General features: G+C 37.5%; 1 protein-coding gene across 5 annotated transcripts in view; it reads right to left on the bottom strand.

Moving 5' to 3' along the window:
• Positions 1-17312, bottom strand: part of col4a6 (collagen, type IV, alpha 6) — a 125958-nt gene that overhangs the window by 42788 nt on the left and 65858 nt on the right. For all 5 annotated transcript variants that reach the window (XM_049482973.1, XM_049482977.1, XM_049482974.1 and 2 more), the window contains exon 4: positions 14239-14319. In XM_049482973.1, the coding sequence (XP_049338930.1) occupies positions 14239-14319 (81 nt within the window). The remainder of the gene's footprint in view (positions 1-14238; positions 14320-17312) is intronic.

The following is a 17312-nucleotide window of genomic DNA, read 5'->3' as shown; positions in this document are numbered from 1 at the left end:
ACCAATGATTGGTTAATGATCATTAACACCCACTACTCTGCCCACTGTGGGTGGTAATTCCTTGATTCCTGACAGATCAAGGAAAGTTAAATACCCACACAACTTTAGCAATGAAATATCTCAGGCCTCGTTCGAACATTGATCATTCACGTCACGTTACCATGAGCATGATGGCCAGTGTTCAGCCTTACTCACAAGATAACACCTCATAACTTACACAGGTCTAGGTCTTCCCAAGCAGTCATCACTTACGTCTTTGCACACTATTATCCTTGGGACCAATTTGACCCCAATAATTTCAAAGTCTAGCCAGTTATTACAATTATGCGTCACACATTTATTTTAAACTATTAGTGGATGTTACATTACTACAACTATTGTGTTTTGTAGGTTATGGGTTATGGCTATTTTTCTTTAAGATTATTTAACTTCACGTCATAGTGACATTAGTATTATACAACATAAATGTGCATAAAATATTGATATTTCTTTTCTTTTCTATCATACAGCTAAAACTGAGTGTAAACTGTAAACAGTGTGTATAAAAACTGTACGAGACATTGAAAATATATACTTTTTTTCATTTTATGTTTACTTGGATGTCCTCATTAAAATAAAATAAAAAAATAAGTCAGAAGTTCAATTAAACATTGACTGGGGTCAAAATGACTTTAAAGATGAAGTATAAAGTTAAGACATGGCATAGCTTTAACTAAAGCTTAACAGTGTTAATCAGTGTTAATTCCAAGATTATTCTAATTGACCCTTAGACTTGTTGGACCGATAAAAAAAAAAATGCCTTTTTTTGTTGAGGGAAAAAAAAAAAAAAAAGACTTCCAGCCACATTAACTTGCACTAGACTGCATCATTTGTGGCGCAAATCCTCCTCCCCACAATAGACACAATAGAACCTATTCTGTCTGCTTAAGCCACCCGGCCTTACCGACCCGGCTACCCAGCTCGCACCTCACTTCCTGTCTGTACAGCCAAGAGAATCCATGAGCCGACAGATTCCCTCTGGATCACCCCGCTCCGTTCTGCCGGCCCTGAGGATTTGCAGGGACCCATTGTTCTTCGGGGGCGAGGCCCGGGGATGATTTTAACTGTCACACCACATGCTCAGAAGCAGCAGTGATGGGCATTGCGCAAGGAAACATTCAGCGCCACATCAGAGCCAGGGCACAGCCAAGTTTGATTGATTTGACCTTGATAACCCGTATAGAGGACACCAGCCAACTGTGGCACAGTGCCAAGAAAACACACTCACACACACACACGCACACACAAACAGGGTTATACTGTTACATGTGGGCACACATGATCACTGTTATAATAAAGACTCATCACTAAATCCGCACCACTTCGACCATAGTTTTTTTTTTTTTTTTTATCAAATATTTTTAGACATCATCCCAGATGAAATAAAATGTGGACAAGATATATACTTATATACAGCAGAATGTAAAAGTTTGTATTCATTCTAATATTAGCATTTAACACTTATCATTTAATATAACTCTTAAATGGTTGAGCAAGCATTACACTGTACACTCTGTCAAGCAATTAAGTACTTATTTTAAACATGATTTCAAAACTGTACCAGCCTTAAAAAAGCCCTTTTAAATTTTGCACTTGTTTTTATTTAAACTGTTTAAGAATTTTGTGATAAATGGACCAATAACAATGCTCCAAAATGACTTGGAACAAATCCTTTGACATTTGCTATTACACTATATTAGACTACACTGATAGTTATTAGAAAGATGAGAGATCTAGGTGTGTAAATAGGGACCTGATATTAAAATAGTTTCAAACATCAGTAATCTACACCCTGATCCTTCTCTCGTTTATCCATGAACCTAAACCATAGGTATAGGTGCTATAAATCTTACACTGATATGCCTGATATAAAGGCACATCTACTTAGTTTTAGTTGTAAACCACATGAAGGTGACCAGTCTATTCCAGTTATGTTGTGTGTGTGGGAGGAGGGGACCGTCCAGCTGTGTTTAGGTTAGGAAGGATTCCAATGTGTGTTTTCTTAATACATCAGACATCATGACGAGAGTGTATCTGTCTGTGTGTGTGTTAGAGTTCTTTGTGGAAAACACTGATAAATGTAGAGTACTGGGCTGCTACCCCGAGCTTTTCCCAGACAGCTGCTCTATTGTGTAACTGAGAATTAGAACTCTTTCTCTTGTCTGGTCACCTTCACGTGGTTCACATTTCTGAGTTTGATATACTTTAGAGTAACCAATTCACCTGATTTCCAAGATTTTGGACTGTGGGAGGAAACTGGCTTCACTGAAGGAAACCGTTAAGGACACAAGGAGAAAGCAGAAATTCCACCCAGATATACTACAGCACTGATAGGCAAACATGCTAACCAACTAGCCACTGTCTCAGCTCAATACTTCTACAGGGACTACACAAGCTGTATGTGTGCATTTGCATATCTGTGTCAGCAATGGATGTGTCAGCAAAGGATTCCATTTTACCGGAGTATTTTATTTTTACCTGAAACCAAACAATTGAAAACTTGGCAGATTTTTATTAATTTTGCTACTTTTTCAGCATTGAATAAATTGAATAACAATCTACACTTTACTTTACAGATAAAACAACAAAATATAATGTACAAAATATTACAATTATTGAATAATGTCAGTAAAAATGGCTGAATGGCTTGAAGGCCAAAAAATTAGGTTGTTAAATACTCAGTATATTCCTTGTAATGAGTAGTGACTTGCTCTCCATGTATAATGCTGAACACATGATTGAGTATCTGTTCACATAACTAGTTCAGCATTAGAGACTAATTCTACATTAGAACACTTTTTCCAAGACCTGTCAAATATTTACAGGACATTTAATTTTAATATTTGTCTTTTCCAGGAATTTCCACAATACATCAAAAAAATGTAAATGTAAAATATATACACTGGGCTTCACTGAGCTGCAGATAAATTGTATGAGGGGGGGGGGAATGGGGGGGGAAATATTAGGGAAAAAAATTGCAGTTTTTACTGGTAAGCAAGATAAATTTCATCTACAGGTCTGACCACATCTGATGGTTACTCATTCTAACTTTTTCTACACTAGAGGCCTGCAAGGCTGTCTGAGATAAAAAAAAAATACTCCTTACTAGGGGGGGTTTCCATCACAGTGAAGAAACATTTAATTACACTTTTAAAAATGAAGCTGTTCAAACGTTCACCATGTCAAACCTTTTAGAGCAGATCTAACAAAAATATATATATATTTTTAAATGAAACTGGAAATTGCAACAGTCAGGTAAACATTGTCAACTTCATGACCCGGATCAATTGATGAAGGTTTGCCATTTATAAACCATAATACTACACCACTGTTTTTATCTTACCTAATGCTCACAGCACTTGTAATTCCTTTAGTCTCCAATGGGTGGCAGTGCTTCATCCAGAAAGTGGGTATGATCTTGACATGTCTGCATGCTATTAAACTGTACTTATACTTTGTTCTGAATGTATGTATTTAATTATTAAAAAACTAATAATAATGTACACATTAAAAGTGCATTACTAACACATAAATTAGTAAACAATAGTAAAAAAAAAAAAAAAAACTGGAAAACAGAGCTATACTCTGTTCATGTTGAAAATACTAATTTACAAGAGGGTTCCTATCATAAGGAAGAAACATTTAATTACAGTACACTCCTAAAAAAATTGGAACCACAAATAGCTCCTTTAGTGATGCCTTATAATTATTGTTGGTTTAATGTCAAAGTCAATGTAAAGGTTATTAACCAATTAAAATAGTTCTTCAAACTCATTTACAAAACGTCATTATTAAATTCCAAAGCCATTGTTGTATCCTGAAAAGCACACCTTACCCAGGTGGAGGAATTTCAGTCTATTAGCGTCTTATTTTAAAGTAATAAGGAATTGGAAGAGGAATCGTACGACTGCCTGCGGGACTGCTGTGTTTAAGAGAGAGCTGAGCCAGAAAGTCAAGCTTTAAACTACCAGTAAATCTAATGTCTTAACCTTCACCTATGGTTAGGAAATTCGGGCAATGACCAAAATAACAACACTGCAGATACATAAAGCCAAAGTTTCCTCCATCAGCTGGCTGAGCTCACTTTTAATCTGGGAGGAGACTGGAGTAGAGCTGGACCAGGAATGTTTAGGGATCCCTTTAGGAGGAGGTGATGGAAGTGGAACGCTTGGGCGTCTTTGCATGCCCTTTCGATATGGTGACCCTAAACTGGATTAAACTGCCTTGCTCTTGCTGTACCAGGCACTATCATCTTGAAGGAGACCTCAAGTAAGATACAGGAACTTTTTGTCTCCAAGTTGGTGTGGGAGTGACAAGGGATCTTCCAAGAGGAGGTGATGGAAGTGGGATGCTTGAGCTTCTCTGTTTGCCCTTTCGGTCCTGTATCTCTGAACTGGACTAAGCGGCACACCCAAATGGGAGAAAAACACTCAGAAAGGATGGCCCAGGAACTACTAAAAAGATTTACATTTCTTGGTTGGCCTGGGAGTGCTGAGGGATCTCACAGGAGAAGGGAATAGAAATGGGATTCCAGGGCTTCTTTGCTTGCCCACTTGATAACACAACCCTGAATTTAGATTGATCCAGGTTACCAACTGGAAGCACACCTCAAAGAAAAACCTAGGAACTGGTGAAGACAGTATTTCCCATTTAGTCTGGGAGTAACTAGGGATCCCCCAAGAAGAGATGTTGTAAGTGGGATGCCTGGGCTTATTTGATTGCCCTTTCTGTACTGCAACAATAAATTAGACTTGGAGGACTTGTTGCAATACTGAATTAAAGAAACCTCAAGAAAGACTCAATAACTTGACATTGTACCAAACATGGTAAACTGGGAGGACAGCTCATGGAAGATCTAGAAATGCTGAAGAGAATTTATCTACAAGTTAGCATGGGATCGCCTAGGGATGGTACACGAAGATGTAATGGAATTGAAATGTGCCAGGGCATCTTTGCATGCCCTTTCAGTTTTGCGGCCCTGGACCAAACTATGTGCCCTCAATGTGGGTGTACCAGGTGCAACCAAATGGAAGAAAACCTCAAGAAAGATTCAAGAACTTTAAAAGGGGTTATCTCTCCCACTTGGCCTGGGAGTGCCAAGGGATTGCACTTAATGTCAGATGCCTGGGATTCTACGCTTGCCTTATTAGTACTGGAACCCTGAATTAGACTTAGCTGCCTCGTTTTAGGTGTACCAAGGCACAACAAGTTTAAAAGAGTTATATTCAAGGTAGACTCAGGAACTGTTGAGAAGATTATGTCTCCCAGTTTGCCTGGAAGAGCATAAAGATACTGCAGGAAGAAGGGATGGAAGTTGATCTTTGCTTGAATTTAAGTGACTTAGTTGTAGGTCAATCAACTGTGAGGAAACCTTAAGGAAGATCTAGGAAGTGCTGAAGGGTTTATTTCTTCTGGTTGGCCTGAAAATACTTAGGGATCCCAGGAGGAAGTAATGGAAGTAGGATGCCGGGGTGTCTTTACTTGCCCTTCAGTAATGTGACCCTGAACTGACTAAGCGGATTAGATGATGTAACATTATCTCAGGTCCAGGTCTTCAATTCTTTTGTTCATTCCTAGTCACTCCAAGATAAAGTAAGGGACATCTGTCTAGTATTTGATCTTTAAACAGAGTTGACAAGCTGAGCAAACAAACCCTATTATATTACACTGGATTACTTTTGACTGTTGTCACTGGTTTCTGAGTGGAGACCACAGTCAGGGCCTAACACACATGCTTTTAAATCTCTATTAAAAGTTTGCTAGGTTCTAAGAGGTGACGTAGTGGAAGCTTAAGAAGACTCCCATGTGTCTAAGAGCCTGCGTATGTTCTCTCAAGCCCCCCTGCCACACATGAAAGACAGCAGTGCTTTTCTTTAGTTTATCCTAACACAAACCATGCTGTCAGCCTCCTGTCACCTCTGACCCCAGTGGAAATGGATGTTATTCGACCAAATGAGTCCAATATGGGCATTTGTTTGCATTGGGCGCTTGCCGAGTGGAGAGCATGCTTATCTGCAAGGCGGTCATGGTCACTACATGTCTTCTGGGTGTGCAATGAGATGATTAAAAACAGCTTACTGGGAAACGAGACATGCCCTCAAGTGTGATATTCAACCTAATGTTCTAATGTCTCATTAGACTCTAGGGAATCTGAGGTTGCACTAGGAGGAAAAATTATATTAAATATCAAATAACATTTTTATTCTATGAATTCTAACTAATAAAGGCCATGTAGGTCAAAATGCCATCATGGTCACTCTCAGTACCTCTCTCTTTCTTTCTCTCTCTCTCGCTTTCTCTCTCTCATTCCCTTTTTTTTTTGTCTCTCCTCGTCTGGCCAACTTTCCCAGTACGGTTGACTGCACTTGTTGGGGTTCACTCACTTTCAATCGCCTCACACTGGCTGCTGTTGGTTTTGGGAGCTGTAACTCTATTGGTGGTGGTGTAGTCAGGCTCAAAGGTGGTTTAAAGCTCGAGAAAACTGGCCGTGGCTTTTGTAGCCTGGGATTAATCATTTCAAAAGGTAACAGCACTAGCCAAATAGGTAGTTCTTAACCATATCCACCATGTTTTCTAAAGTGGACATTGACCACAGCTGTAGACCAGAGCTAAGAGGGAAGAGTTTAAGAAAGCCCTGAAGAAGTTTATCTTAGAATTCACATACTGTGGGTGGCTTCGGCTCTGTTTGTAAACTAATGCCTGTACAAGGTTTAGGAATTAGAAGATGAAAGAAATGGGTTTCCAGTTCTCCAGACACCATATATATAAAACAGACCTACTACTCATTCTGCTCATATATATTTTAATATTAAATAATAAGCATATCATTAAATCACCATTTCACCTCTATGTAAAGCTTATGGTCGTTCCAGTTCCAGCCAAACCAGGTACACAAACATGCTAGAAGGGTTGTGGACAAGTCTTGGGTTTTTGTGGCTTAAGGATACCATCAGTGGTTTGTCTGATTCACTGGGAGATAAAGAGAGTGAGTGGTGAATCACTGGAAATGACGAATCACTGGCACGGATACTTTTATCTAGGTAAAACACAGACAGCTTTTATGTCTATATTGGGATCCTGAATTGGTGTTTTTAATTTGCTTAATTTTCATCCATCATCAACTGTCTAGTCTGAATAATTAAAGCATTACTATTTCTTTGAAATGTATCATAAATCCTGAAACCTCCTTAGACTCTACTGCAGCCAAGAAACAGAGACTGACAGTCAGTCATAGATCAAGAGCAGTATGAGTGAATTATCGCTTTTGATTAACTGACATGTCCAGAACAACTTCATGTAGCAAAATGCACTGATTGAAGGCTTGGCCATGGCTCCTAGTATGGTGGTGTGATTACGTAGCTAAGTCCTTTGTCTGTTCTCTTGGTTATTATGAGCCGCAGCATCCGTCTAGAATTACAACCGACACTACACTGTCGGTTGTAATGCCTTCTATGACATCTATACACAATACTCTGACTCAAGGAATGTTAAATGCAGACACAAACTCATAAAAGGAATGTCAAATCTGTCTTGTATCCACCATCAGGCCTTAATTAATCGCTATTAATTCATATAGCCATGAGAACATTGGTCAGTGTACAACCTCACTCAAAAGAGAACACCTCACAACTTACACAGATGAGGAGATTCTCTCTCAAGCAATTCCCTGACATAACAAATAATGACCTAAATAATATACTGGTAGGCTTTTTTCATGTTAGTGAATAACTACGAATCATGAAAAATATTACAAAAAATGCAGAGGCAGGCCATGCGTTAGTCAATGGAAATCAATGAAAATATCTAAAAACAATAGCACTATAAACGCTGTGTACACGTGTAGTTGTACATATGAGTGTGTGTGTGTGTCTACGTGTGCCAAGGCTCTACTTAAAGTCTCCTTCACAGGCGATCTGATGTTAAACAACAATTAGAGGAGGTGTCTGCCCACAGCCTGTACTTACACTACACACTGCAAAAACAAAGACTGCCACTTTACACTATGTACTCTACCTTTTACAAACCACTGCACATTACACCTTCTACAAACAACAGCATTTTAAAATGTCTATAAGGTGCACTTAAAATCCTTTAATTTTCTCAAAAATCGACAGTGTGCCTTATGTATGAATTCTTACAGTCAGGCTGTAGCCACTTTGCTGAAATGCAGCATTATAAGCGAGTTTCAGTGTAGTTTCTCTAAAGCTGAAGCTGCAGTAGCATTAGCATTCTCCGCTAACAGCAACGCTAGCTCTTTCGACATTCAGAGGTGAGTATATCGGACTGTAATCTGCCTGTTTAAACAAACTACATGGGACGAACCACTAGCTCATAGCACCCTGGCTAACCGTAACACAGGGTTCCTCAATCTACCACTATCGGGCATCATTTTCTAGCGCTAGCCACGGCTGGCTAAACGCTTGCTAACTGCAGCTAGCGCTCACCCTTGAACAAAATACTGGAATTCTAAGCTTACTATAAATAAACAGCAGGGCTTTAGTCTCCCAAATAAACAGATTTCTAAGAGTGAAATCTGAGTAGATTAATATCCAGTGCTCATTTGACTTTGAAAGAAGTGTTTTTTTTTTTTTTTTTTTTTTTAAGATTTACAGTTTTGTTTACATAGGTGCCTCCCAGCAGCGAGACTTGCTGAATTAAAAGGGAAACCTGGCAACACCCTTGTTTACTTCAAGTATGCATCTTTACTAATGTTGCTTAATGCGCCTTATGTTTAAAAATAGACCAGAAAATAGATGTTCATTGATAATGCGCCTTATAATACGGTGCGCCTTATAGTCTGTAAAATACGGTACTCAAACTCACTTTCCCAGTGACATATAAATTTGTCATCAGCTGGTTTCCAGATTTTTCTCCTTAACTTCTAACATTCAATCTTTAGCCAAAACTAAATCTTTAGCCCTTATCCAAAGTAAGTTCCAATGAAGGATCTATCAGCATTCTGATTGTTTGATTACATGGTTTGGGCATGTTATACCAAACAAAAACCATACAAGAACAGTAGCTCTGTACAATTACAACAGAGACACCTTCTCAAACAGCTTCTCAGGAAAATGGATTGGAATCACAGTAGCTCAGTCGCCAGATGCAGACTGAACGCCAGTGTGGCCATGCCCTTCCTCAGCATTTCAGTTCAAAACTTCCTCTTGTTTGTTAAGACAGATTTATTAGCCCTCCAAATGGCAATGTTATAATTATCACACAGTGTTGCTTAATATTGGCCCCTGAAGCTATAATGCTCGCCGTACATACCTGCGGATAGATGGCACAGTGCTCATGTCCTCAGGTTGGTGAGAGTGGCATGCGTGTCTGATGCCAATAAAAGCCATCTCTCATCTGGTAGGTGTGAATGGAACACACAGGACCATAAATCTGACCTGAGAACAGTTTCAAAGTCCAGTGCCAAATCTGACTCACTGAATGTCCTGGAGCAAATAAATAAGAGGGACTTAAATGTGTGGGTGTTAAAGAATACACCTCTGTAATGCATCCTGCAATATTTGTTTTTATCCCTATTGGACAGAGTGACTATGAGAACTGTCTGGAAAATATGACAATGAAAGTTACTCATTCAGACATGGGAATTACTGTTTTTAGGATTTACAACCTTCTGGCAATCACCTAGATATGTTGTACTTTGCATATATAAAAGCAATTTGACTGTCTTACCAAACAAACTTTTAAAATGGTAGGAGCTCTGACAGGCGAGACATTTTAAATCTTTAGAATATGCACATCTGTCTCTTATTGCTTTACAACAGCTGAAATCTGTAATAAATGAGCCGAATCAATACTGTGAAGTTACTCATTAAAATATATAGTGTGTAAGAACATCTAAACTTTTAATAAACTTTTTTTTTCATATTTTAAATTCCAGAAGATGTTTTATATCTAAGTGCTTATAAGTGAAGGTAAGTTGTTGTTGCAAACAAAAGTTGCTGTCTCACAAACACCTAGCATTTCAGATTTGACTTTGACATAATTAGAATATGGCAGGTTTTTTAAAATATCATAATAAAAAGTCTGACAGTCGGGCTCTCCTAGTACCCATTTTAGACCAGACGTCCACCCTCCAGGTACTGCTGTCTGGCTTATACTAGTTGCCCACCCTCTTACAACGTAGAGGTTTACATGGACTAACTATTTATTACTATATTATTATTTTTATCATTAGCACTATTAACGGTCATATCACTACTTTAATTATGTTTACTATCACTATTATGGCTATATCAGCACACTAGAACATAACACACTTTCCTTACCATCGTCGCAAGCCTTTTTTGTGACTGTGATGACATGATACAGAGTTACTATAGTATATTTTTTTCCTGTGTTTAAACATATTTTACTATATTTTACCAAGCAGTGCATCTGTTTTCACACATTTGATTCTACACGTTTTTGATATACCATAATGTTTTTGCATCCGAATGTTAAAATATCCACATAGACTTGCTTTTATTTTTATTGTGGTAAAAATATAACAGTTGTATGTGTCTTGTCAGTCTGTCCAACTTTCTGTCTCTGTAATATAACGCGGTGGTTTCAGTAATATCCTGTGTGCTGCTTATCACAAACTATGGTTTACACAATTAGAAAGTGGAGATTACGAGCCAGAGAATGTGTGTTTCTCTCCCACAGTGGAATGAGCTGCGGTTTGGCTGACATCAGAATTGTATTGAGTGTGAAGTGTCAAGGACTTCGGAGTGAAATTGTGGGTTGTGTGTGTGTGTGTGTTTTCTGTGGTCAATCAGTACTGGTGGCCACAATTAAAACAGCATAAATGTTCTTTCCCAAATATGACAGGCGTAAGAGCAGGTTTGTGTAGTTTGTGCCACTACATGCTTATCTTCACTAAGATTCTTCAAATAAAACAGCTCATTTTAAGGCCACGCAGTATTTAAACAGTAATATCAGATCTATATCTAGTTCTAGCAGGAAAACTCTAGAAACAAAGTGCAGCAAGAAAGATTTAATCCCAATAAACACGTATGACAATTAGTAATAGTGTATATAGAGTCTTTGGCGAAAGCCCCGTCGAAGCCCAGGTCCGCAGCGTCTGGAACCTCGCAGATCCTGCCGTACTTGTACGGCGGGGGCGGAGCCTATCCCCTGGGCAACCGGCGGGACCGAACTGGAGGCGGTGGGGAAGGAGGAGGGTGAAAACGTATGTCAGCGTCTGCAAGCAGGGGAGAACAGGTATGAGGGAGGTCTTAAGGACAGGTGGGAGTTGGTGATTGGCTGAGAAAAGTGGCGTGATTTCGAGTTTCCCGCTAGAACCTACGCGGAGCTTTCAGATCTGTAAGAATCATATCAAGAGTCAAATTCTTTTACAAAGTTTAAAACAAGCCCCTACCTGCCACTATCTTCGCATTTGTTGTTACTTTCTTAATTGTTTAAATGCATTTTTTATTATATACAAATTAATTATGTACATTTCTTTATTTTGTAGTACATGTGTGTGAGTATATTGTTTCTAAACACTTTATTTAGTTCAGTTTAATTCAGACAGTGGTGTTAGGCAGGCTAATCCCAAGGATTTAGTTTTGTGTATGCACAGTGCTTTATGTAAAATGAGAGTTAGTGGTGTAGAACATCAGGCAAACGCAATCATTAAACCTTAAACATTTTAAAATTGTACTTGACTATCTGTGCTTTCAGTTTCAATGATGTGTAAAAGCTCTTAAAACTTTGCTATCTCTAAATGGCACTATGCTCTTAGAAATATTTTTATTGTATAAGATGCGTGATGCATGAAGTGCGCTGATAAAGCAATATTAGTGAATCTAGTAAAGCTAGATCACGGACTATTCTAAAATAATTCTACACTGGTTGGACTCTCTGATCAAAACTAAAATGTACATAAAAGTGTGAAAAAAATGTTTAAATTTTAAATGCTATACTGTATACAATGAACAGAAACTGGCAAAAAAAACTCTCTTCCATCTATACATACAGTACATACATGATTTATAATGTTATAAATGGAAGCAGGTGAGTAAACTACTAGCTACAGATGTGATGACAGCATCAGAGAGGTGCTAGCTAGTAGCGTGACTATAGTTTCTGTCAGCTGCTTTGTTTTTCAGATACCCTGTATATAACAGCATTAAAACTTGAGATTGAGGGGTTAAACAAGTTTGCATATATCTTACGGAACAATTTATGATCCAGTCGTCTGTCATCTGTCTTTTCACATTGCAGGCTCTGCCAACTTTGTCAACAAAAGCTAAGGACCTGTCTCAGCCTGACAGCAGATATACAATAAATTCTTTGTTTATTTGTAAAAAATCCCCCGGAGATCTACAAGCACAAAAGAGCTCCATAGCATTATCCCTTGCGTGTATATAGGCTTGCATGTAAGTGCGTGTTAAAGGTATGTCTCCTGTGCAGCTATACTGTTGTTGTAAGTTAAAAACATTTTTACGCACTCTGTAGAGAGAATGTGTATATAACAATGTACTTTTTAACACTAACCAGCATTTCTTGCAACAAAAAAAAATGGCAGTGTCAGATTTGTGCTCTCTAGGAAACACTCCTCTTTCACATGCTGTTATTTGTAATGTTACTTGCTACTGAGGTGACTTTGGTTAAGGATGTGTAATAACTACAGTTAACAGTGGGGATTCTGTTTGACAATGAGCATGTGTAGTTTATTGAAAGCAGTGAAACTGACCCTGGACGACTTTTAAAAGACTTCACACTGCTTTTGTGTGATACCTAATATGGGCAGAATGCAAACATATACAGTTTTAAGTCAGTACAACTGTAGTTGTAGAATTACTGAGGCTGTCACATCAGACACACCATGCCGTGAAAGAAGGACTCGAAGTAAGAGCGTGATTAAACTGACAATATAGTGACTATACCTTTTAAAGGTAAAAATGATCAAACTTTGGAAACATACTGTATTTCTGACGGGTCAGATTCACACCAAGCTATTATTAAGCAGATATTAAGCATCTCAATTTCTGTAAAACATAATAGGTGTAACTATACTATACTCTAAATCTTTACTAGCTCACCTTTAACTACGTGACAACAGTAATCTCCTCCACCTAACTGATAAGTTGCTGTGGCTGTTTATGATCCGAAATAATAATAAAAGCAAAAAATACGGGAGAAATGCTTAAAAGTGCCTGTATCTAGGACTGCACAATAATGCAGTTACAATGTATATTGTGAAAATATGATTTTCTTCTGATAGTTTGATGTATAATATTTATATCAGTCACTGTCTGACTCATTGCAGAGTGCATTACATAATTTGGCTAATCAATTTTTGTAGTTTTGAAGTTAGTAGGTTCAGACATCTGTTGTGAGGGCTCTTGGATGTTTTTCTGTGGTATATATAAAACATTGTGATAGTGTGATTGTGATTTAGATCATATCATCCAGCCAAAATTTTCTGGTGAATGAAAGAACACTATGGACCCTACATTAGTGATCTATAGGCGAAGCATCAACCGTGTGCAATACAGTTTGATTTAGGACGTGTCACTGTGTCTTTGCTATCATAGTGACGGGAAAAGTATTTGACTTGCGTGGCTTAAAACACACACAAGTCATGTAGCAATTCTCTTAATTAATCATGAGTGTGTTTTGGCCGTGAAGTGAAATGCTCCAATCAGTGTGTCACTTGTCATTCCCCAGACTTTGGCGAATTGGTATTTTAACAGTGCAGCACTTCTGCGCTTCTCAGCAGAGGAAGCTGACTTGCTTGTTCACTCTGTAAAGGTGCACAAGTAGGTTCATTTAAAGGAACAGCACCATATTTTGTTTTGTATTATTTTGAAAAGTGTAATATTTGGTGCAATTTAGTTGTTGCAGTGTAAAATCAACACAACCAAATGAAATACAAAACAAAAAAAAACAATACAAAAAAATAACTGTGGTATTTGAGTAAAACTCTAGTTTTAGAAGACTCTGAAACACCTTCAGCACATTTTGGTTATTTTCCCATTTACACACATCTGATTCCCTGGTTTGACATAGCGGTACATACAGAACAATAAATACTTGAGTGTTTATTTGAGTGTAATTTTTAACACTTGCACTTTGACTTGTACTAAATCATCAGTACACCAGCAGTGCTTTTACTTAAACACATATTTCTAGTACTGTTAACACCCCTGCTTAACAAGATGCATGTGTTTTGTGAAGGATTATTGTACTCACCCTGCTGCCTTTTATTGGGAGACAGGGACATCCTCCCGCACTACAGTCACGCCCTTCACATGGTCCAGAATTCTCCGTCCCCTACAAAAAAAGAGAGAGAAAAAAGAGAGAGAGAGCGATAGATTAAAATTCATGCCCTCTGGCTTGTCGTGCAAGCATGGAGTTGTTTAAACAGGATAAGCAGGTAACAGAAGCTACTCCACACTCAGTGTTTACACCCCAGAGCAACCCAATCCTTATTTACAGTAAGAGACTGAACTACACTCAATCAGCTTACTGTCCCAGACTTCAGACTACAAACACCATCCACATCATGCTCTGAACTAGGATCAGATGGCACAACATCAGATGTCAGAAAATGTCAGACCTCATATTGGCATTATTTTGTAGGGCTATTAAATAAAACGCATATTCTGATTTTATGCAAATGACTGCAGTGTTAGGATTCTATAATTTTATATTATAGAATTTTGTATTGCCTTGCTTACAGTATTGTAGTATATTGCAATATATTGCATTGTACCCTCTGTATTGTGATATGTATTGAATAACTAGGTTCTTGGCAATACATAGCTCTATTTAAAAAATCAACTGGATTTAATATATAAATAAAGTCACTGGATCTAATTAGACATTTTAGTGAACAAAACACTTTTGAGTTAAGATATCAAAATGGTCAATGTAATGTTTAGCAGTTTAATTTTCTGGTCGTATGAAGATAAATTAAAAATAAAAAAAGGGTATAAAACGTAATCATTATTTTTTTCCATTCAGTATAGTGAAGAAGAAATAGGTTTTCATGTGTCAATTATCTAGTTTTATTTTTGAACCTTTTGCAAACAGAATTTTAAAAAAATTTAAAAGTTAAATCTTCTCTCGATTTTCAGATTTGTCCATTTTTGTGACTTTTAACACAATTTCAGTGGTATAATTCCAACTTGCAAAATGCAAAAATGGAAAACTCTGTAAAAATAAAGAAAATATTTTTTCCAATTGTGTGGGGCAGAGATAAAAAAAAGAGAAAACTTATTTGTTGAAAATCTGTTTTTACATCCAATTTTCATTTGTTCATTTAGCCACAAATGATCAGAAAATAAAATGAATAAACATTACACTGAACCATTTATGCCTGGAAAAGTTTACACCATTTCAAACTGCATATAGTGTTTTTGTAGTGTAGTGAATTAATAGTGAAAGAATTTCCAATCAGAAACTAGCAACAGTGTAGTCTGTCTCAGTAGTTGTGTAACGATATAATGTAATAAAGCTTTTCTGAGCTAGCAACAGTTGCTATTAAATTATAATATAATAATGCTTTCTGTGTAATTGTTTTAATACTACATGCAATTCTAAAACGGGAGAAAAAAATGCATTTATTTATTTTTATTTAAATTATTTTAAAATAAATATTCCAGCTTTTCACTTATCAGATAATGCATCACTTCACTCACCTAATACCAAAAAACAACTTTCTGAAGAAAGGAATGCCCACATACACACACACGCACATGCATACACAAGCAAAGTACGACACCCACTCCTGAATGCCTCCTCGTCAACAGTAAGGGCTCTGAGGAATTTTGCTTCGCTAAAAGTCTCAGGACGTGATTGATTAATCTGTCATCCACTGCTTTCCCCTGTAGGCCCTGCAGAGATCACAGAGTTGAAATTGGCATGGCATTCCACACATGACACCCTGCTGAATAGCCTGTGGTGCAGAGTGCATGCCAAAACAACGTAGGGAAAAAGGCCTCATCCACAGGTAGCACTCGGCTTACACACACTGACTGATGAGCCCTATTGTCTGCCCGTCCCACGCTGAGATTCCAGCTGTACAGGGCCTCATCCGTTCTTACTACTCATCACTATCAGCACCTTCTACCAGCAGACCTCCTCAGGTACACAAATTCACACAGTGCCAATCTATCTGTCCTGTATTCCCCAACTACTGATACATTTACTATACATAACATACAGGTCAGCTGCAAAATCCGCAATACCACATACCAGATCAATCTGAATAATAGTCATAAACTCTGTGGACTCACTGATCTTGTTTTCTTCACAAGTTTTTTTGTGAAATATAAATACCATCACACGTTTGTACCATCAAAGAAACAGCTATCAAGCTAAATACCAATACTGATGGCAAAGAATTACCAACACGGTTACTTTAAATTAAGGGGTCATATTTTAAATGGAAAACATTATTGTTAGATTTTTTGATGTGAAACAAGCTAACAGAAATGATATGGGAAGTAGGAACATGGTTCTCAAAGTAAGATCTGTGCGGTAGGGATGTGCCATATCGTATCGTACATGATATCGCCAAAATGTTTGAATATCGTGAACGATATCATACCCTGAAATATCGTGCCATATCACCCACCCCTAATTATCACATCAGGGTACTACTTTTTTGCTGTTTTTAGCAAAAGAAAAATTCACACGGTTCTCATTTCCCATTATATATCTACTAGAGACAGACTATATCTGTCCAGCATCATTTATTTTACTTTAATCCTGGATATATGGAGATATTTGTAGTGCATTATTATTAGAATCATGACATTCTGAATCTATGACTTCTGTTAAAAATCTGATAAAATATATTTTTTAATATCTCAGTTATCCATATCATATTGAATGCAAAAATAAAATTCAAAATAATTTTTCTAATTCAGTGTTTTGTCATATCGCCAACAGTATCGTTATCGTGAAAATACCATGAAATATCGTGATATTATTTTAGAGCCATATCGCCCACCCCTACTGTGCGGCATAGCCAATCTGTGATTCTTAAATAGATTTTGCCCTGATCTTAAAGTTTAAAAATATATATGCAGAAGCTGAAGTACCAACTCAAACTTTTTACTCAGGTAAAAGTGTAAGTAGTTTAGAAACCAGTACATTTAAGGAATAAAAGTAAACGTAATATAAGGGGAAAATGCCCCCCAAAACACATTTTTCTAGAAGCCATAATGACTATAATGCTTTATTAAAATGTTTTATAAATTGGGATAAACTAGACTCCATGTTTCATCTGCATATATGGTCAATGACAAAATGAATGC

The sequence above is a fragment of the Astyanax mexicanus genome, chromosome 8, assembly GCF_023375975.1.
Source record: "Astyanax mexicanus isolate ESR-SI-001 chromosome 8, AstMex3_surface, whole genome shotgun sequence".
Taxonomy (NCBI): domain Eukaryota; kingdom Metazoa; phylum Chordata; class Actinopteri; order Characiformes; family Acestrorhamphidae; genus Astyanax; species Astyanax mexicanus.
This window is presented reverse-complemented; position numbering and strand designations above follow the sequence as displayed.